The sequence below is a fragment of the Opisthorchis viverrini genome, assembly GCF_000715545.1.
Source record: "Opisthorchis viverrini unplaced genomic scaffold opera_v5_64, whole genome shotgun sequence".
Lineage (NCBI taxonomy): Eukaryota > Metazoa > Platyhelminthes > Trematoda > Opisthorchiida > Opisthorchiidae > Opisthorchis > Opisthorchis viverrini.
In genome coordinates this window covers 358,419-379,840 of record NW_008751720.1, presented here as the reverse complement: position 1 = coordinate 379,840, position 21,422 = coordinate 358,419, and the positions used below count along the sequence as shown (strand labels likewise).

The 21,422-nt window shown below is 46.0% G+C and overlaps 1 protein-coding gene across 1 annotated transcript in view; it reads right to left on the bottom strand.

Moving 5' to 3' along the window:
* Nucleotides 1-21,422, bottom strand: part of T265_04076 (hypothetical protein) — a gene marked incomplete at both ends in the record, with an annotated part of 64,191 nt that overhangs the window by 18,540 nt on the left and 24,229 nt on the right. Inside the window, 17 exons of the mRNA XM_009168722.1 lie at nucleotides 1,283-1,821; nucleotides 4,514-4,878; nucleotides 5,635-6,141; nucleotides 7,020-7,246; nucleotides 7,456-7,792; nucleotides 8,550-9,056; nucleotides 9,604-9,698; nucleotides 9,930-10,406; nucleotides 10,529-10,960; nucleotides 14,770-14,932; nucleotides 15,870-16,181; nucleotides 16,558-16,899; nucleotides 17,018-17,421; nucleotides 17,837-18,040; nucleotides 19,388-19,670; nucleotides 19,909-20,130; nucleotides 20,265-20,375. Coding sequence (XP_009166986.1) covers nucleotides 1,283-1,821; nucleotides 4,514-4,878; nucleotides 5,635-6,141; nucleotides 7,020-7,246; nucleotides 7,456-7,792; nucleotides 8,550-9,056; nucleotides 9,604-9,698; nucleotides 9,930-10,406; nucleotides 10,529-10,960; nucleotides 14,770-14,932; nucleotides 15,870-16,181; nucleotides 16,558-16,899; nucleotides 17,018-17,421; nucleotides 17,837-18,040; nucleotides 19,388-19,670; nucleotides 19,909-20,130; nucleotides 20,265-20,375 — 5,527 coding nt within the window. The remainder of the gene's footprint in view (nucleotides 1-1,282; nucleotides 1,822-4,513; nucleotides 4,879-5,634; nucleotides 6,142-7,019; nucleotides 7,247-7,455; nucleotides 7,793-8,549; nucleotides 9,057-9,603; nucleotides 9,699-9,929; nucleotides 10,407-10,528; nucleotides 10,961-14,769; nucleotides 14,933-15,869; nucleotides 16,182-16,557; nucleotides 16,900-17,017; nucleotides 17,422-17,836; nucleotides 18,041-19,387; nucleotides 19,671-19,908; nucleotides 20,131-20,264; nucleotides 20,376-21,422) is intronic.

Below are 21,422 nucleotides of genomic sequence, written 5' to 3'. Positions count from 1 at the left end.
GCTGCCATGCCACCCGAAGGAAGCACAAGGGCTGGGATACTGCCAGGTTGCCCAAGCCTAGACAGGGGAAGTCGAGAGGCAGAGGTCGGGTTCGAACCACCACGGACCTTCCGGTCAGTAAATTTGCGCTCTAACCACTTGGGCCATCCCGCCCCTCAAGCATACACTTTTGAAGCGCTAAGATATGAGTATTTGGCAGCAATTCGCCGTTGGTTTATGAGCACATTAACTAGTCCCGAGGTGATAATTTTACCGTACATATTTTCACTAGGTTCCTCTACAAACCAGTTGAAATCCTCACCTGAAACTTCGCCAGAGATGACGAACAAACAGCTTCCTGTCAACGACAGTGGTGGTTGCGTAGAATTCCCCAAACCACCGAGTAAAAAGCGAATATTAATCTGGCATCGAAAGCATAACAAACTAGACAAACGCATACAGCAAAAGCGTTCTGTGTTTCTCATTCGTTTGTTCGGTTTCATTTCCGTATCACGCAGTAAAGATACGCAGTATTATTTCCAGCAATTTAAAATGGTAACCCCCTGAAATGTGTACGAAAGAAAGAAAGAAAAGCAAGCGTTTAGCTGTAGCACCCTTACGGTGCCTAGCTGCCATGCCACCCGAAGGAAGCACAAGGGCTGGGATACTGCCAGGTTGCCCAAGCCTAGACAGGGGAAGTCGAGAGGCAGAGGTCGGGTTCGAACCACGGACCTTGCAGTTAGTAGATTCGCGCTCTAACCACTTGAGCCATCTCGCCCCTGAAATGTGAAAAGTTATACCGGTTGGAGTGGTGGATGTGTGCAAAATTTAAGGCTCAAAAGAGGTGCCCTGCAAGGGAATACAGTTCCCAGAACTGCGCGATTTCGCACGGTTTCCCAGGTATGCTTTGTTCGAGGGGAACATTGTACTTCTTAATCAGGGATAAGGAAATAGCGAAAAGAGACGCACTTGAGATGTGAGACATGATACCGGCACTGCTGCGTAGTGCGTGCCGCTTCAAGGACAGAGAACACGTCAATTTTGTTAGTTTTAAATACATACCTGAATTGTTACTCTTCTCAGCAGGAGACGAGGAACAGTCGACTGACACCAACGACTTCACTAGTTGATGTCCTGATGGTAAATTCTGTTTCCGTGGCTCATTCTGGACCGTGGTAGATAGTGACACTGATCAATAAAAGACCGTGGTAGATAGTGACACTGAATCAATAAAAAAACTTGCATAAGTTATCACATACAATTGGGAAATGGGACACTGAAAACACAGATGATAGAAACGTACCAGCATTGATTATCTTCAGGGGTTGTGACTTTGTATCAGCCGTGCAACGTACTGCATCCAAAGAAGTTTTAGAAACAACCAACGAAGCAGTATTGGTGACAGCCTGATTGGCAACTGACGAAACAGTCTGGGAAACTGTGGCTATCCTGGCCGATGAACTTGGTCGTAGAATTGCTGGGTGATGGGCAGGTTTGTGGGAACCGACTGAACAGACAACGTTGAATGACTGAGTGAATCGTGTTGAACCAGAAAATCCATTTGTGCACCGTATACCAGCGGATGGATGAGGAGAAGTCGGGTTGGATGAAACGGGCAACGGCGAAATGTGCTTAATCAACTTGGGTAACGTGGTTGTCAGTACAGCAGGGGTGTTTTTGAGGTTGAGCGAAGACGGTTCCGTACTAGTTGGCGGGGGAAGAGACGGTGCTGACGGGGATGCGGACGACACATGACTGTTTACTGCGTGTGTTTGCCGGATGTGTAGAGTATATGGGATACGGTCATCTAGCTTGAAGCAGCTCCAGAAAATACGCCGGGCGCTATGAATGAACAGGAAAGAAAGACATGAGTTTTTTTCAAACACGGACCATACATGGGCGTACTTCGATGCGTACTGTCAGTTGATCATGGGTGCTGAATAATGAAGGGTTCATCTAGAGTCAATAAAACAAGTAGCGAGAGGGTCGAGAATAATCGGATGAGTGGTCGCAAGATCAACGGTGATCCCCAAGCACTGATAAGGTGGGTTTTTGAGAATTCATCTTCCCGAACGGCGTCATATTTACGCATGCATACGTCCTATCTGCTTTAGCCGTTCTGAAACTGAGACACATATTGTTCCATAAACATATATTCATGAACATAGCTAGTGTTCTGTCTTTTCGAAATGATCATTGTCCTTCTTCCATGGTGAGCACAGATGCATAAAACATGTGCTCGTTACAACATCCCAGACGAATTATACACGTATCCACTGAGCCACTACAAATGCCTGGTAAATGTCAGTGAAATAACCATGAGTCGTTGCAGACATCTCGAACACTTTTGTTTGTTTCATCGGATCAGGTACTGTTCTGAATACGCATCCCTTGTTCGCTCGTGACAATCGCCTATTCACTTTTAGTCGCTGCACTAAGAATACTGTTTTTCATCGCCCTTCACAACCACATGAGTCTGTGAATATTCCTTGTGTTTCATACTCTTCGCGGTCCCCAAATTGCCGAGACTCGCAGCAATATACGTTGCGAGCTGTCCGACGCAGATACTTCAGAAGTGTCAGCTTTGTCTAGAGTTGATTGGTTGAAAGAAGGGCATGAAGTGTGCCGAGGATGGAAGGAACTTTGCGCACTAAGTTGTGCTGAAACCGGATTCTCAGCAGTCGAATATCTGCCCACGTAAAAAAAGATGACCCATATACAAAGTTGCCAAAACGAAGGAGCACATCAGACTACGCGTACGATGCACTGCGCTCAGAGAACCGGGCCAGCAGCGATTAGGAAGCGCATCGATTCTAAGCATCTTAAAAAGTTACACACCAAAAGATGCGAAACTCCAAAACAACAAACACTTTGATCCATCAAATATTGCTTCATCCGTATGTCCACAGAATGTCTGTTTCATCATAACTTTATGGTCGTCCAGGCTCTTTCTCACAAGGGTTTTTCGAAGTCAGTGTCGTTCGTCACTGATCCGCTCTTGAACATTACGCAAAAAGTTCACTTTCTGATAAGGCTACAGATACCACAGGAAATGAAAACGAGGTTGCTGAGCTTCAGTTACCCACTTGATTCATAGGGAATATGAACTGGTGATCTTGAGTATATCCCATGGTACATCATCAGCGGAAAATGTGGAGTCCAGCTTTGAAAAGCCGATACCAAATGTCGAGGTTAACAAGCGGATAATCTCAATCTGGTTGCTCCCTCTTTCGGCCATCATCTTTCGACCTTTCTGTTTGGAACCAACACGTTAGGCCTGTCTCGCATATCCAATATGCGCCCCCCTAATCCCACATGAACTTTTGACCTTTGACCCAGTGGGCGAATTTTTCCGAACTTCCTATGTGTGCTTTTTGATCAATTGCGTTATTACGCGTTGTGCGCGCATCTTTGTCGCTAAATCATGTTGAGTTGTTGTTTACTCTGGGTATGTTGTTTCTATAGCGTCTTCGACACAGCTTTTTGAACTTGCATCAATCTGTGCAACGAATGAGGGAGGAATCCCCACAATCTTAGGTCTGCATTTGTTTTCTATACTTAGTACCTATTTGATTCTGAGGATTTCAACAGTTTTAACCTGTGACACCATGCACCATTCATTTAGTTAAGTTTTTCGGAGAAAAACAAACAATATGGAGTAGACGGAAGGAGATACATATGATTTCACTGGTTCACGGAGCTAAGTGTTTTTACAAAGATGAAAGTTGCGGATGCGAACGTCGGATATTGTGTTAGAATAAGTGCACAGAGTGATTTGCTTGAAAATACTACTGCGCATACACCGACTATGGGAGTGGAACGCATACTATCAAGAAGAAACATGAGTAATAGTCTCCCGCAAAAACGTTTAACCCCAAAACTTCCGAATAGTAACTCAACGCCCTAAGCTTCGGCTGCACAAGTTATGGAGGCTTTAGCAGTTCAGCAAAAAAAATTAACCTCACAGGCCTTGATGCTAACAGACTCCCGGATGAAGGCCTGTCAGCTACCATACCGATATATTTCGGCATGATACCCCTGTTTCCGAGTGAACAGAAATTTAGCACACCGAACAGATGCGACAAATTTTCAGCAACCTTATGAGTAGCACATTACAAAGATATACATGTATCGCGACATCTCGAATATCGTAGCGACTGAAACATGAGGCGGCCTGGTGCAGCACATTCAGTTGCCTGAGAACATCACAAACGAGGGATTCAGCTGGGTTCCAGGTGAGTTTCTCGCAAAACCAAATTAGTTTGCAAAGGAGTGTATATTCGATAAGGTGCGAAGGGCGTTCATCTTTGGGAGGGAGCACAAGCCAAATGTTATTCTGACGGGTTTGACCTACTAGTAGTCAAAAGATAACTTGAAAAAAGGCGAGAAGCGGGCTATGGACCTTGAGAAAACGACTTATTACAAAAGAGAACATTATGTCTGTTGGGGGTACCCTCTACTGCACTGCCATTGATCACACAAAATTCAATTCCGCAGACTAAGAGAGTTAAGTTTGAACAAACACGACACTTACCGGTAGTTGATGGGACAAAGATGACTACCCAGTGAACAGAGTTCCGGTGATGAAGAGCGTTTTGTAACAGCCAATGAGTCAGAAGCCTCCCTAACCTCGCCAAGTCTATCTACTCGTAAGGATCCGATGGTGATGACTAGACTAGCAGCGGGTAAACCAGTGCATTGCAGGAAAGCCATAGAGTTTGGGGATGCAGACAAATTGGAAAGGGCTCTTCGTGCAATCCTTAAAAGTCCCGGATTGTCATCAGGAAACGTAGAGAGGTTAGGTTGTCGGTGAAAGGTAGGTGGAAGCAGAGACATCGCGAAGCAGTCGGATGGAGCGAAAACGCGGCGGCAAACAAGCAGTTCACCCAAGCTGATGGGCTGTGGAAAGAGTTAGAACACAGGTTTGAAACAACTAATCCGAAGGGTAGTAAATAGTAGAGAAATATAGCCACCCTGGTCAACTTAAACAACAGTGCATGGATCTTTATATTCAATCGAGTTGAACAAATCTGAATATTATGGTTGGACTCAAAACACCATGCATCCTGCCGTATGCAGCGAACAAGGCACCCCGTAACGGCCGATGAGGCATGATATAGTTCTATTGACGCACCTGATAGTCACATTAGCCCCTGTCATGGAACCCAAACCTAAAGCAGAACGATTAGCGTCTAAAGCCGAAGCATTCAACCCGACAAACCAACCGCAAAGTAGCGGTGGCGGGTATAAGACTACCATAGTCGAACATCTGGACGATAAGTCGTCGTACATGTTCTGAAAAAATGGAGAAACAGGTGACTGTATTTGTTGACCGACCAAGGAGCAAAAGAACTTGCGGAATCTCAGTGACTATCTCCATACATAGATGATTGTCATCTGTGTAGACGAAATTGAGCAACATGTAAGGTTCAACCCCTTCACGGCACAGACGACCCTGGGGTCGACTTGACAGCAGCACCCATGAACAGCAGGGTTTGCAGCTATTTTGGTCGTTCCAAACTTCGCTCCAGTCATAAGCTGAAATTCAGTTGTACAAACAAAACATGCGCTGAATACAAAGATTCCTATAAGTTGGCCAGGCGATTGCCTGGCTAAACGTCGGGAAGCAAGACAACACCAGACAGGAGAATTTACCTCCAAGTCATCCGCCACAGTATTCTCAAGCATAGCATACTCTCCTTTGGTGAGTGTTTCTTCATCCGTAGTACAGTCCAACTGGGCATCAAACGATTTGCTAGATTTATGATGCTGTTGATCCTTCCTAGACTGGATCGCATCCGTCAGTCTTTGTCGAATGGCAGCCTGGTGACACTCCGGGGAACAAAACCACGAACGGTCCGCCGTGAAAATAGATCGTGGAGCAGGGGGGCGTCTTCGAAGAGCACAAGCAAAGTGCACAGACTTTTGCATCTCGACATCGATTTTGGAGGGGGAATCACTGTCGCCAGGGGCTAACCATCGTTGCATATATAAAGTGCACATGGGCTCGTGAGAGTTTGAACAAAGCAATGTGGCTCCATACTGACCACAATCAAGGCAAACACTTTCACGCCCCCGACGTAATGCATCTGACAATCCGACGAGTTGGCCAGTTTCCTCCTCGAAAACCTCATTACTCCATAGAGCACAGTTGACATGAACCTGGAAACAGAAAGGAAAAAAGGTTCGCTCGTAGTGGATAACTCAGTGATGTGTGCAAAGCTAGTCTATGCCGAGAAAACTTGAATCGCTGTATAGTTGTTTCATCCTTATTCAGTATCATCAACTTGATCAATTGCGTTATTACGCGTTGTGCGCGCATCTTTGTCGCTAAATCATGTTGAGTTGTTGTTTACTCTGGGTATGTTGTTTCTATAGCGTCTTCGACAAAGCTTTTTTGAACTTGCATCAATCTGTGCAACGAATGAGGGAGGAATCCCCACAATCTTAGGTCTGCATTTGTTTTCTATACTTAGTACCTATTTGATTCTGAGGATTTCAACAGTTTTAACCTGTGACACCATGCACCATTCATTTAGTTAAGTTTTTCGGAGAAAAACAAACAATATGGAGTAGACGGAAGGAGATACATATGATTTCACTGGTTCACGGAGCTAAGTGTTTTTACAAAGATGAAAGTTGCGGATGCCAACGTCGGATACTGTGTTAGAATAAGTGCACAGAGTGATTTGCTTGAAAATACTACTGCGCATACACCGACTATGGGAGTGGAACGCATACTATCAAGAAGAAACATGAGTAATAGTCTCCCGCAAAAACGTTTAACCCCAAAACTTCCGAATAGTAACTCAACGCCCTAAGCTTCGGCTGCACAAGTTATGGAGGCTTTAGCCGTTCAGCAAAAAAAATTAACCTCACAGGCCTTGATGCTAACAGACTCCCGGATGAAAGCCTGTCAGCTACCATACCGATATATTTCGGCATGATTCCCCTGTTTCTGAGTGAACAGAAATTTAGCACCCCGAACAGATGCGACAAATTTTCAGCAACCTTATGAGTAGCACATTACAAAGATATACATGTATCGCGACATCTCGAATATCGTAGCGACTGAAACATGAGGCGGCCTGGTGCAGCACATTCAGTTGCCTGAGAACATCACAAACGAGGGATTCAGCTGGGTTCCAGGTGAGTTTCTCGCAAAACCAAATTAGTTTGCAAAGGAGTGTATATTCGATAAGGTGCGAAGGGCGTTCATCTTTGGGAGGGAGCACAAGCCAAATGTTATTCTGACGGGTTTGACCTACTACTAGTCAACAGATAACTTGAAAAAAGGCGAGAAGCGGGCTATGGACCTTGAGAAAACGACTTATTACAAAAGAGAACATTATGTCTGTTGGGGGTACCCTCTACTGCACTGCCATTGATCACACAAAATTCAATTCCGCAGACTAGGAGAGTTAAGTTTGAACAAACACGACACTTACCGGTAGTTGACGGGACAAAGATGACTACCCAGTGAACAGAGTTCCGGTGATGAAGAGCGTTTCGTAACAGCCAAAGAGTCAGAAGCCTCCCTAACCTCGCCAAGTCTATCTACTCGTAAGGATCCGATGGTGATGACTAGACTAGCAGCGGGTAAACCAGTGCATTGCAGGAAAGCCATAGAGTTTGGGGATGCAGACAAATTGGAAAGGGCTCTTCGTGCAATCCTTAAAAGTCCCGGATTGTCATCAGGAAACGTAGAGAGGTTAGGTTGTCGGTGAAAGGTAGGTGGAAGCAGAGACATCGCGAAGCAGTCGGATGGAGCGAAAACGCGGCGGCAAACAAGCAGTTCACCCAAGCTGATGGGCTGTGGAAAGAGTTAGAACACAGGTTTGAAACAAACTAATCCGAAGGGTAGTAAATAGTAGAGAAATACAGCCACCCTGGTCAACTTAAACAACAGTGCATGGATCTTTATATTCAATCGAGTTGAACAAATCTGAATATTATGGTTGGACTCAAAACACCATGCATCCTGCCGTATGCAGCGAACAAGGCACCCCGTAACGGTCGATGAGGCATGATATAGTTCTATTGACGCACCTGATAGTCACATTAGCCCCTGTCATGGAACCCAAACCTAAAGCAGAACGATTAGCGTCTAAAGCCGAAGCATTCAACCCGACAAACCAACCGCAAAGTAGCGGTGGCGGGTATAAGACTACCATAGTCGAACATCTGGACGATAAGTCGTCGTACATGTTCTGAAAAAATGGAGAAACAGGTGACTGTATTTGTTGACCGACCAAGGAGCAAAAGAACTTGCGGAATCTCAGTGACTATCTCCATACATAGATGATTGTCATCTGTGTAGACGAAATTGAGCAACATGTAAGGTTCAACCCCTTCACGGCACAGACGACCCTGGGGTCGACTTGACAGCAGCACCCATGAACAGCAGGGTTTGCAGCTATTTTGGTCGTTCCAAACTTCGCTCCAGTCATAAGCTGAAATTCAGTTGTACAAACAAAACATGCGCTGAATACAAAGATTCCTATAAGTTGGCCAGGCGATTGCCTGGCTAAACGTCGGGAAGCAAGACAACACCAGACAGGAGAATTTACCTCCAAGTCATCCGCCACAGTATTCTCAAGCATAGCATACTCTCCTTTGGTGAGTGTTTCTTCATCCGTAGTACAGTCCAACTGGGCATCAAACGATTTGCTAGATTTATGATGCTGTTGATCCTTCCTAGACTGGATCGCATCCGTCAGTCTTTGTCGAATGGCAGCCTGGTGACACTCCGGGGAACAAAACCACGAACGGTCCGCCGTGAAAATAGATCGTGGAGCAGGGGGGCGTCTTCGAAGAGCACAAGCAAAGTGCACAGACTTTTGCATCTCGACATCGATTTTGGAGGGGGAATCACTGTCGCCAGGGGCTAACCATCGTTGCATATATAAAGTGCACATGGGCTCGTGAGAGTTTGAACAAAGCAATGTGGCTCCATACTGACCACAATCAAGGCAAACACTTTCACGCCCCCGACGTAATGCATCTGACAATCCGACGAGTTGGCCAGTTTCCTCCTCGAAAACCTCATTACTCCATAGAGCACAGTTGACATGAACCTGGAAACAGAAAGGAAAAAAGGTTCGCTCGTAGTGGATAACTCAGTGATGTGTGCAAAGCTAGTCTATGCCGAGAAAACTTGAATCGCTGTATAGTTGCTTCATCCTTATTCAGTATCATCAACAGTGCGCATCTCACAAAACTCCAGGGAGATGCGAACATCCCGGCTAGCAATAAACCAGTTGGCAATGTTCCAATTTGTTTGAAAATCCGTAAAGCTCTCAAAATTTGTCAAAGTGTCCGGAAAACGAAAACTGAGCTGCTTGGACATATATTGACGAGGCCTGATAATTATGAATTTTGCTACAAGCATTGATTACCGACAAGCCAAAAGTGGGAAGTTTGACCATCCACAAGCAGTCAGATTGTTCCATCGCAACAGCCATCTGAACCGAAATCCATGCCTAATTTCCAGCTTGGTGGCTAGTTCTGCAAGACCGAAATCAATAGATGCCCCCCTGATGATAATCTAAGCAGTCTGATACACATCATAAACAAAAACGGATTCATTTGGAATCGAATCGTTCCATGGTGAGTGGCACAAACAACACAATAATAATCGTCCAGCTGTAGCACCCTTTCAAGCTGCCATGCCACCCCAGGGAAGCACGAGGGCTGAGATACAACCAGGTTGCCCAAGCCTTGACAGGAGCAATCAAGATACAGAGGTTGCGCTCGAATCACGGACCTTCCGGTCAGTTAATTCGCACTTTAAACGCTGAGCCACCTCGAACTCAAGACAACAAATACAGCACAACAAGTTTCATATAAGACACTCATCAGGTGGAAAAACGAGATAAAGTGAAAACTAGCCTACAAGTCCGGTTAAAGTACCGGTGTCCACGATTGTAATGGACGATATGATCAGTTACGTACCCAAGTATCGGCACCGGTGAAGAGCAAACGCCCTTCAATGTTGTCATCACCGTGACGACCACATAAAAGACAAGATCGTACATCCTCATCCGAACTATCGGCGTCACAGGAACCGTTCGGCGCAGTTGACCAACAGTCCTCAAGCGCGAAATAGAATTGATCGCTACGTGGGTCATCAGGAACGACTGGAGGTTGTTTGGTGGGACCATTTACAATGGGTTCCATGGCAGCATTTTCGGAAATAGGTGCATCAGAAGAATCGGGATGCTTTTCTGACGTTTCACAGAAATGGGTGTTCTCAACGGCAGGACATATAGTTTTTTCATTCATGCCCGACTCAGGGGGTTTTACCGTTAGGCTATCTGGATCCGTGGTCTGTGGCAATTGGTGATCACCGAGGTCCACAACAGTCGGATTTGGTTTTCCAGACGGACAATCTCGCAGTAAGTGACGTTGAAAATTTTTCAGCACCACTAGTACGAAATAAGAGAAGAGCATGTGCCGCAATGTCAGAATTTCGTCCTGATGGTGGGCAGAAGAAGTAAAAAATAAACGTGGATTTTACTGAGCAGAGAAAAAAGAAAGATGAACCTACACTGCTCTTCGATTGCCGACCAATGTTCCACCCAGCGTTCTTCACGAGCTTCATTACGCATCCTTTCCATTGCCTCCAACTCGTGCGGTCTGTAACAGTGACTGGATGAGAGTCGTGCAAGAGCAGCTTTCGCAGCGAGTAGGTGCCTTGCTTCCAAAAATTTCGGAGGAAGTTTCTGAGGTAAAGACATCGAATCCGGATGATGGGTTTTGATATGGTGGGATACGGTTGAAAAACAGTTTTGCACGAGAGATACGCTATTCCAGACACGTTGCCAGGATTTCGAAGCGCACATCGAGGAGTGTATCTGTGCGTCACTCATGCGAGCAGCGATGGGACACATGAGTTCATAAAGTTCGATGAGTGCGCACTTTTCGAAGTGCCTTAACACGGCCGTAAGCTCACTGCCAGTTTGTTGGAGAAGATCGCGAACTGAAAGTAAACGTGAAGAAACATCCCACGAAATAATCACATGGATACATGGTTGAACAGTGGACGATAAACAACACACAGGGGAAAGCGGAAATGGTAGCTGGCGAATTCATCTAAGTCTCATATAACAAAACGAGAGAAGTATAGACCCGTTTCAGCCTGTGTCGATGATCCCGAGGAAAATCATAAGCCCAACGAATCGGTAACTTCATGGCCCGTCAATAGTAGAGGTACAAGAAACAGAGGGCTGATTGTGGTTATTGGTTTACTCAACTCTAACCCGCCATCGGACCAAGTCCACAGCACAGCCAGTTGTACTGGGATGTATGAGGTACTAGCGGAGAAGTATAGTTCGTAGCTTACGCGCATGTAGTCTCTATGTGGTATTGGTCTTCTCTTCGGTAACCAGATTACCAGGTTGTATAATTCTTAGAAAAAACACGAAACCATAGGCGCTGCTTGCCTACGCGTATTCTTAAAAAAATTCCAAATACACTGGGCTCGCTAACATTACCCTCTTAATAGTCACTGCTCAAGTGATACAATTTAATGAATGCCACCGGCTTGGAGTGTGGCACAGATGGCTCCTAAAAGACTGTATTACCGTTCATCAGCATCATCATCAACGACAGCATGACATCAGTGCTTAATACCGATGCTTCACTGCCGTACAACCATGACTTATTTGAAAGCCTTATTGTAAAGAAAAGAATAAAGGTGGATGGGGGAGGGACTTAGTGCTAGCTTAACACAATCATTCCGAGGTGCCTACACCTCCAGACATTCACTAGCGGAGAAGTATAGTTCGTAGCTTACGCGCATGTAGTCTCTATGTGGTCGCTCATTGGTCTTCGGTAACCAGATTACCAGGTTGTATAATTCTTAGAAAAAACACGAAACCATAGGCGCTGCTTGCCTACGCGTATTCTTAAAAAAATTCCAAATACACTGGGCTCGCTAACATTACCCTCTTAATAGTCACTGCTCAAGTGATACAATTTAATGAATGCCACCGGCTTGGAGTGTGGCACAGATGGCTCCTAAAAGACTGTATTACCGTTCATCAGCATCATCATCAACGACAGCATGACATCAGTGCTTAATACCGATGCTTCACTGCCGTACAACCATGACTTATTTGAAAGCCTTATTGTAAAGAAAAGAATAAAGGTGGATGGGGGAGGGACTTAGTGCTAGCTTAACACAATCATTCCGAGGTTCCTACACCTCCAGACATTCACTCAGGCAATCTGGATAGAAACTGACAACAAGAACGCCACTGACATCGGTTGGCAGTATTACCGTTCCGCCCCCCACACTGCTCAGACTACCGGCACTTAATGTCCAGATGCCGATGTGTCCAGAATAACACGTGCATACACCCTCGTTTACAGGAAACCAAAAGTAAAGCCCGTCCATTATGCTAAACGGTCTCACTGCAAGAGTGTTACATTACCGTCTAGCTGATGGCTATGAAATATCACCATAATGACAACCAAGCACTGAGAGGTAGATCCAAAGCTGCACTACTGTCGGTTGAGAGTCAGTTCTGTTATAAGAATACCTCTGTGTGAAACTGACAGAAGGCGAAGAGGGAAATGTTCCTCGTTTGCTCGTGATCATGCCCTTAAAAATTCAACACAGACAATACCAACAGCTGCACAAAGTTTTACGTCGGAATTTTCGGCAAGGACATAACCGTGCTAGCTCGAGATTTAAATGCACAGTTTGACGTGCAAAGCAAAATAGTCCGATCCTCATAAGGTTGACTGCGACCGTTGATCAATACGGCTCTAAACGCATCTGCATCATCAGAAAGGACACGTATGTGCCCGACTCTTTGCATCCCAGTTCAAGATCAAGTGAACAGACTACCAAGAGGCTGACTCTAAGCAGGGTTTTATCAAACTATCTCTACCATCTGCTGCCTTGCGGTCATGATTTCGGAACAAGATCCTGTGTCCTCTGACCTTCCATTGGGTCAGATTTATGGGTCGAAAGTTCAGGATGGGGCACCTCGAACAAGCTCCACTCATCGGCTTAGGCACCTACCTTCCTCCTTCGAAGCTCTTTGTCCAACGATATAAAACCCTTTTCCATCACGTGAACGGTTCGCTCTGGCCCATTCAGCCAGCCGGTACGACCAAGCGAAATGAACCAAATACTTTTTTTGCTAAACCAAGAATATCTAATTCACATTAAGGCGTCGGAGATGCATAATCCTTAAATTGGACAACAGGTACTCTTGCGCGATATGCTGTTCCCGAAATACGCATCGGAAATCCCAGTTCGACTATGCACCTAAATCGCTAGGATGTGAAACTAGCGATTCTGATGGAGTAGCTCACGGAACCGATGGCGCAAAGTTATGTTCAGCTTCAGGAAAAGATTCTAACCAGTCTTTGCGCTGTACGGTAGACAGGCTCCATTAGTATTGACGCAACCCAACCCGGAATGTGATGCCTAATTGTCTCGTCAGCAAGCATCCCAAAAGACTACGGTCCCGAAGAGAAAAGGATGCGTCTCACGGAGATTCTCATGATTGCTTTGGTCAAAAAGAAGCACAATTGGTCAAAATGAACACCCAGCTTGGCTGAACTAAGTAGATTCGGAGTTGATGCAACCCCGTACAGATAATAGTTATGCGCTGCACACCATATTGCTAGGTGTACGGTGAACTCCATTGTACGTACTGCTCCATTGGTTAATGCGAAAAAATTTTGCCATACCATCAGTTTCTTGCTTTTCAGACCACCGTAAAGATCACTTTCTCACGAATCAGGTGAGCATACTGAACACCACATCTGGTTCCTGGAGGATTTTCAACGGAAGTCTACAAGCACACAAGTCACGATAACAAACAAACATCAAACTCATAAAACTTACACGTGGATCTGATGGTTATTGAAAATTGAGGTGAAGTTTTCGGGGGCGAGGTAACTGGATTTCTATTGGATAGTATTTTCCCTTAGCACCGCGCTTGTAGTAACTAACAGGAGTCTAGTATGCCCCCCGCCGTATCAAAGATCGCGGCGTTCGTGCTTTTACACAGATTATATACTAAGCTTGCAAGATTCGGTTCAGTTCAAGAAGCGAACGTATAGATCAAGCCTTCAACTAAGCCATCAGTTAATAAAATAGGGACACACCTATCGCAGGCTTACGCGCGTGGCGCTCATCGATATTCAAGGGGCCGCTGACTCAATAGATGGGGTCATCTAACTGAACTGTTTACTGAGTATCAGAGTACCTAACAACGATAAGAGTCAGGAATTACATCACGTCTCTACTGTCTTTTGTCGACCCTCGTGTAATGCAATAGCCTCTTCAATTTTGTCGTCTTCAAAAGATCGTATAACGAACTATACTGATGGCGGTATCAGAATCCTAGATGACTCGACACGGCATCGCACACCTCTTACGTCTCACAAGTGACATATTTCCTCAACATGGAAGGGAAAATACCACTACCCTCAATCAAAGTTTTTGTTATGTTTAAAAGAAATTTGAAAGAGCTGACATTCAGTTCCATCTAGCTGAAGCATCCTTTTAATGACTAACTGCCATGTTACCCGAACAAAGCACGGGGGCTGGGATACTGCCGGGTTACCCAAGCCAAGACAGGGGAATTCGCGAGACAGAGGTCGGATTCGAACCATGGACCTTTCGGTCAGTAAATTCGTTCATAGTTCATAAACGTTTGGGCGCTCACAAGGAATAATCCGAAGGTACTTTACTACAGCATTAGATCAAAGGGAGAGAGTTCACGCCAAAAATGTTAACACGGATAAAACAGAGTGCGGACCCACCGTCATTGGCCATCTCACTGACAATCAACCACGGAAACAGCGATTCGATAGTGCACGACAGCCAACGAAGGAGCTGACGGAGAGCAACCGCATGAGGGGAATTGATGGGATGGGCCGCGAGGCGATGTAAGATTCGAGTCAAAATCCGATATATCAAAGAGCGCTGAAAAAAGAAGCGACAAGGCATTGTACTTGAAGCGACGAACGTAATGGTCACCTGAGTCTTAAACATGCAGACAACTATTTGTTTGGCATAACTTATTGTTTTCAAAGATGTAGTGGTAACCTGTCTACCATATCGCGTTTATTCAGAACCCCGAAATGGTTCTCATTGTGAGGATTAGCCAGCCTGATAAAACCTTCACATGACCATATAGATACTGACAGCAGTAGTGAGCTTGTTCAAATAAGTCGACAGCTGTGTGGTGATGGCAGATTGAGATGGAACCGACGAGGGATTCAAGTGGATCTCTCGTCTATGCACTCCCATCCAAATGAATGTGCTGCACAAGCGCCACCCCATTAGAATGACCAAAGTATTTCCCTTGACATGATGCTGACTGCAGGGTCTGGCCATTTTTAAGATCCATTAGGTAGACCTAATTGATGAATTCCTATAAACCTACCTGAAAAGTGAATTTTTTGTATGCGGAGATCGGTACTCGCGTAAAGTGAAACGCAAAGTGACAGCATATTTCAACTGAATGTGTTGAACAAGGAACCTGAGTATTTCATTTTGGATGATATTCAGGATATCAGGGAGTTTATACCGTTCAAGTACGAAATAAAATTGACAGAATTTTACAAATTCGGCCTATCTGGATTATAGAAAGGGACGAACCGGTTGCGGGCTCTCCAAGATTTTTCTTCGACCTTAACAGTGGTGTCGCCTCGGTGAGGTCAACGAATAACCTGACCAAGTTCCGAACCTTATTCTTTGAATCGATGCACTTGAAGTTGAGGTCCAAGAATCTCATTTGAAATGAAGAAAAAGGCTATGAAACTGAACCGACGACAGGTCGGTAACAAGATGGTGAGAGAGCATTACGAAAATATAAAGGTTTCGGCTGATGAGATTCTCCTCGTGCTCACATACCAACCTGGCCTGCGCAAGCATACCATACAGACTCGGAACTGAGTAGGCATGACTTCCGAAACCCATTCTCCCATATGTAAGTAAGTCGTTCAGCTGTAGAACCCTTTCGGTGCCTAGCTGCCATGCCACACGAAGGAGGCACGAGGGCTGGGATACTGTCAGGTCGCCCAAGCCTAGACAGGGGAAGTCGAGTGGCAGAGGTCGGGTTCGAACCACGGACCTTCCGGTCAGTAAATTCGCGCTCTAACCACTTGGGCCATCTCGCCCTCTCTCCCATATGTGCTGTTAGCCGTGTGCGTTTAACTGAGGAGCTTTTCTTCGAAAAAGAGCAATCGTTCAGCTGAAGCACCCTTTCGGTGCCTGACTGCCATGCCACCACAAGGAAGTACGAGGGCTGGGATACTGCCAGGCTGCTCAAGCCTAGACAGGGGAAGTCGAGATACATTGGTCGGGTTCGAACTACGAGCCTTCCGGTTAGTAAATTCGCGCTCTAACCACTGAGCCATCTCGCCAAAGGAGACAATAAGTAGTATGGATGACTGACCCAAAAGTACTTTACTGGCAGGATTTCGATGACAGTTCATACGGATAAGGCTGTATTACACGCACCAGACACGATACGTCTCAAAAATATTGAATAGACAGTAAAAGAAATGAATGTAGCAGGTCTAATAAAGAGTGCCTCAGCGTACCGGTGTGGTCCAAGCACGTTGTACTTCACTCTCAGTAACCCAATTAGCGCAGATCGGAGGTGGAGTTAGGCGAGCAGATGAAGCAACATACGAGCTACCTGAAGAAGAGCGCAATCGTTCGGTCCTGCACTTGTCTTTTCTTATGAAGTTTGGTGGTCCTCTACGGGGCTTCCCAAATGTATCGAGAGGACAAAAAGAACTAGCGTCTGACAGAGGTTGAGGATTTTGTTCGTAGAACAGAACATCAGATGCGTGTGCACCAATATGCATGTACGTGGAGCCTTCGGATTGAAGAAGAGGGCTAGCGCCGTCATCAGAATCCTCGTCCACGATTCCATCTACCTAAAACACCCAAAAAATAATAATAATAAATGTCAGTTCCCTTTGGTGGACCTGGTGAACAGACAGTGAAAACTGTTTTTTTTCACCCACTAGGCGGGGATGAAGTAAGAAATTTTACCTGGGGTATGCGAGGGATGCGAGAATCCGGAGCAGTAGATGGTTTCTTTGGAGGGAACACTGTGGGTGAGAGCACCGTAGATTGGTGTGGGCTGGTATGCATAGCAGATGGAGGAGGAGGAGGAGGGGTACACGTGGACGAGGAGGAGTCCGTAACGGACGATCGGCAGCAGCTAGTAACTAAATCGGCCATGCGCTCCAGTAATGTGTCATGTGCCAATGCTTGTAGCTTGTCTGTATCACCAAGGTTACGTTGAGTCAGTTCGTTTGACGTACTAGTATTCTGTCCTTGTGTCTCGTCGGTTCTGTTTCGTTGGTTCAACTCATTCTGACAAACCTTACAGTTCACAACGAACTTGTTCAGCTGCCCCGGAGAAAGACGTGCAATCCACTCATATTCATCCGCTGTGAAATGGAGAAAAGGTTTTTGGGCGATGAATAAAGTTGCACGACGACAAACCCAATTGATTCGTCCACAAATTCAGTCTAAAGTACTTCCTGTCTCAGGCGTTCAACCTTTTCGAACTCTTCTAGATCAGAGTAAAAAAACTTTACTAGGGTTTGGATGGTCCATCGAACGTTCATACACTCAATAGGTCTGGTGAACCAGAGTGAAGTTCTGGTGTACATACAGTGCGATTTCCACACTACCTACCCCACGGTACATCATTTCACTGTGTCGTGTTTGCTACCGGCTGAAGCAACCATCTTCGTGTGCTTGCGTGTCTCTTTGTTCAACCGGCGTACGCTACCCATCTAAATGACAAAAAAGTGGTGTCCATGGGACGAGATGGCCGAAGTGGTTAGAGCGCGAATTTACTGACCGGAAGGTCCACGGTTCGAACCCGACCTCTGCCTCTCGACTTCCCCTGCCTAGACTTGGGCAACATGGCAGTATCCCAGCCCTCGTGCTCCCTTCGGGTGGCATGGCAGCTAGGCACCGGAAGGGTACTACAGCTGAACGACGATGATGGTTCACATGGGTTTTCGACCTTCTCACTCATCGGAATCCGAGAATGTGAGTCTGGACATATATGGGCATGCGGAAAAACGGCCAACCTAAACTAGATGTTAATCATGCAAATGCGTTCGATAACGCAGGGCTTGTGGTTGTGGTGGGTAGAACTCGACATAAGCTTGTAGCGTCGTGCACAGGTGTTTCAACAGAAAACCCAAATTATTCAAACGAACATCTGTGAGATGGCGTCATCTGCGGATATCTGGGACTTTGATGGAACACGGGGTATTCGCAGACCTAACATTGACTGTGAGCTTAAGACACAAAATACTGAAGCCAACAAAACATACGGCTGTCTTGAGAAAGGCACCTGGAGCAGTCATCATTTGCGCCTAGATATCAACACTGCCGTGTATTGAGCTACTGTGCTGTTCACACCATCTTACGGCAGCAACACATGGTAATATACAGACAACGCTTACACAAAACCGCTTCACAGATCATGCTTGCACAAAATTTTGCGCATCAAATGGACAGACTGAGTCTTGAAATAACAGCGAATCGGATGCAAAAGAGGCCTTCCTGGTAAGATCACTTCAGATCAGTCATCGAATTTCGCATCCTAAAAGAGCCTGTGTATTGGCATTTGGAAGCTTCTCACTCGAGATTTTGTGCTGCAAGTGAAGTCTATTTGAGCTGAAAAGTCGAGAAGCACTGTAAAGCCGGAAGCGTAGGTCCTCCGTTGAACTTTCCAGACATTCGTAAACTGTCAGATTCTGTGATGAGTTCGTTAAACTGATCAAGGAGGCCTGACCAAAGTGTTTGGCTCCGGGATCGCTCCCTTGATCGACGATTTGAGAGAAAAAAAACGGAAAATGTGTTCTAATTCTTAAAAAGCTTGGTCAGCCTTCATCGTCTAGCTACTGACTATAATGCGCTGACACGCAATACGCCTGCTGACACTTCTTAATATCACGCGTTTGATTTGACAGTCCCAATCCGGCAGGGAGCTTTCACCACACTTCAAATTGAGGCGATAGAGGCCAACTGTGTGGAATAACTAGGGTTTTCGGGGACGTGCACAGGGCATTGCGCTGCGTGTATGCAACCGAAAAACTTGGCGTAGAGTTATCAGAACCTACAGACAACCTTGGTTTCCTAGTCAAAATATGTAGTCAGTGCCACAGATAAAGGGACACACAGGAGACCTTTAAAACGGACAAACACATGGGGTCGTATGTACAAAGCCATCTTCTAGAATAAATTACTGCTGCAAGCACACCACGAAATCAGCCAACTGTCGCCTGTAAAAATTGTCGTAATCCAAGCACAAGGCGAAAGGTCTGTGTGTTCCAGGATCATGGACAAGCAAACATACGGTGAACGGTTGACTGCTGAGAAACGAAAACACACCTGTAAGTTTTGTGCAAGTGCGATGCATCCATAGTTGACAAGTATCACACTGGATCATTTGCTTGGTGGTTGGCAGATAGGCACGATCACACTCGGGACATATATCGCCCCGAGCTTCGGCTGAACAACAAGCGGCGCATTTATTGGGCTCTGAAGACCATGCTGTCATCGAGCGTGAACATCCGCCCGTATTGGGTGGTCTACCGGTTTCGGTGCCTGCGTCCTGCCGTTTATGTAACGGCTTGGATCCGCAATGCACGCAGGAAGTACAGTGGGGGCAAATCTGAAATAGGAAGTGGCGGGAAAGGATAGTCATACAGTTCCGGTTCCACTTACACTCCAGCTCGTACGGTCTCGGAGTTACTCATAAACAACAAGTATGTAACTGAGAGCATCGGGGAAGAGCATAAATATAGAAGACTGGGTAGATTCCACTGCATGCACGTGCAGCCAAGCATGAGTTGTCTGACCAGATTTAATCCCAGATTACCAAACGGTTGAAGTGGTTCGAGCGTACTCACCCAGTTCCCGCGGTGTCCCGACTGTGCTGGAGCATAATCCGACAGACAGGATGGATGGTAGCCTCCAGAGCAACGTATGCAGCGGAGATCTGCTGCTGGACTGTGACACTCCTTGCATTCTGTACAGTTCCGACATATGAAATGATCCTTACGACGCGGCCGGAACTGTCGTTCCACACAGTAGAAGTGGAATGGCTCGGCGCAAGACACACAAAAAAGCAGCTGTAAAAGAGAACGGATAGAAGTAGAAAGGTACATGAAGGCAGTGGAAGTTCCTTTATAGTAACTCAGTTGAATAAATGGAGAATTGTTCAATGAGGCTATGAAACACACAGAATTGAACACGACTAGCGTACCTGGCCACCACCACTTCCGCAAGCGTAACAGATCTCTTTCGGAGGTGCCGAAGCCATTGTTGTGACGACTGCGTAGCCACCGTGATGTGCCAGCTCACTGGTAATCACCTCCTAGAAAGCAAAAACGTAAAATGAAATGAGGTGCCTCCTAACGATGCATCCTTCAAAACCATCTGCACAGACGATTGAAATGACATCAAGAATATTTATGCCATGGATGAAGGTAATGAATATGACGACCCCAGCTGTATGGTTCTGCTGAGGTTACACGGCTGTTACGCAGCGATAACAGAGCCTACTGAAAAACGCTGTGACGTGGATGCATTGAAAAGCTCCAAGTGTAGGAAAAGACATTGTATCCAGTCTTAGTTGTTGGATATCCCTTGTTCAATAGGAATGACACGGAAGTGAGAACAATGGTTAGATAGCACTCAACAGCTCACCCACACAGTGAGTAATAATGTCCCCTGGAAAGCTCACTCACCTCTGGGCAAATCATATCATCATCAATCAATGACAGCAACATCAGTGTTGGCACTGATGCTTCACTGCCGTAATTGTGTAGGTCATGGTTGTACGAGGGCTGGGATACTGCCAGGGCGCCCACACCTAGACAGGAGGACGATTAGGGTCCTCAACCAAAGCCTTTGGCTCAAAAGCCTAACCGCAAGGCAGCGGTGTTTGGCGGGAAATGCAAATGCATTACCATTTCTACAGAACAAGTCGCCACATGTTCCAACCCCAACCTGGAGGGCCAGGAGACTGTGTTCGTCAGACCCCTAACCATTGACCAACCTGGTATGAGAGACTCTCTGAGTGTCGCGGGACACTCTCCAGTATAACTCAATGGATCGCTGAGGTGCGCAAACCGTCACACCACGGTAAGGTCCAGTCTCTTCGTGAACAGAAAGGTGGACGGTACTCTGGAAACCTGCGTACACCGCAAAGAGACTCATACGGACCAAATACTGAACTACAACAGCAATCATCCAGTAAACCACAAAAGGAGCTGCGTCCAAACCTTGTTCAAGAGGGCGGAGACACACTGCAGCACCACAGAACTACGGAAGAAGGAGGAAAACCATCTATACAGAATGTTCCAGAAGAATGGATATCCAAGGGGTTTTATCAAGAGAATCTTGTAGAAGAAGAAGACAT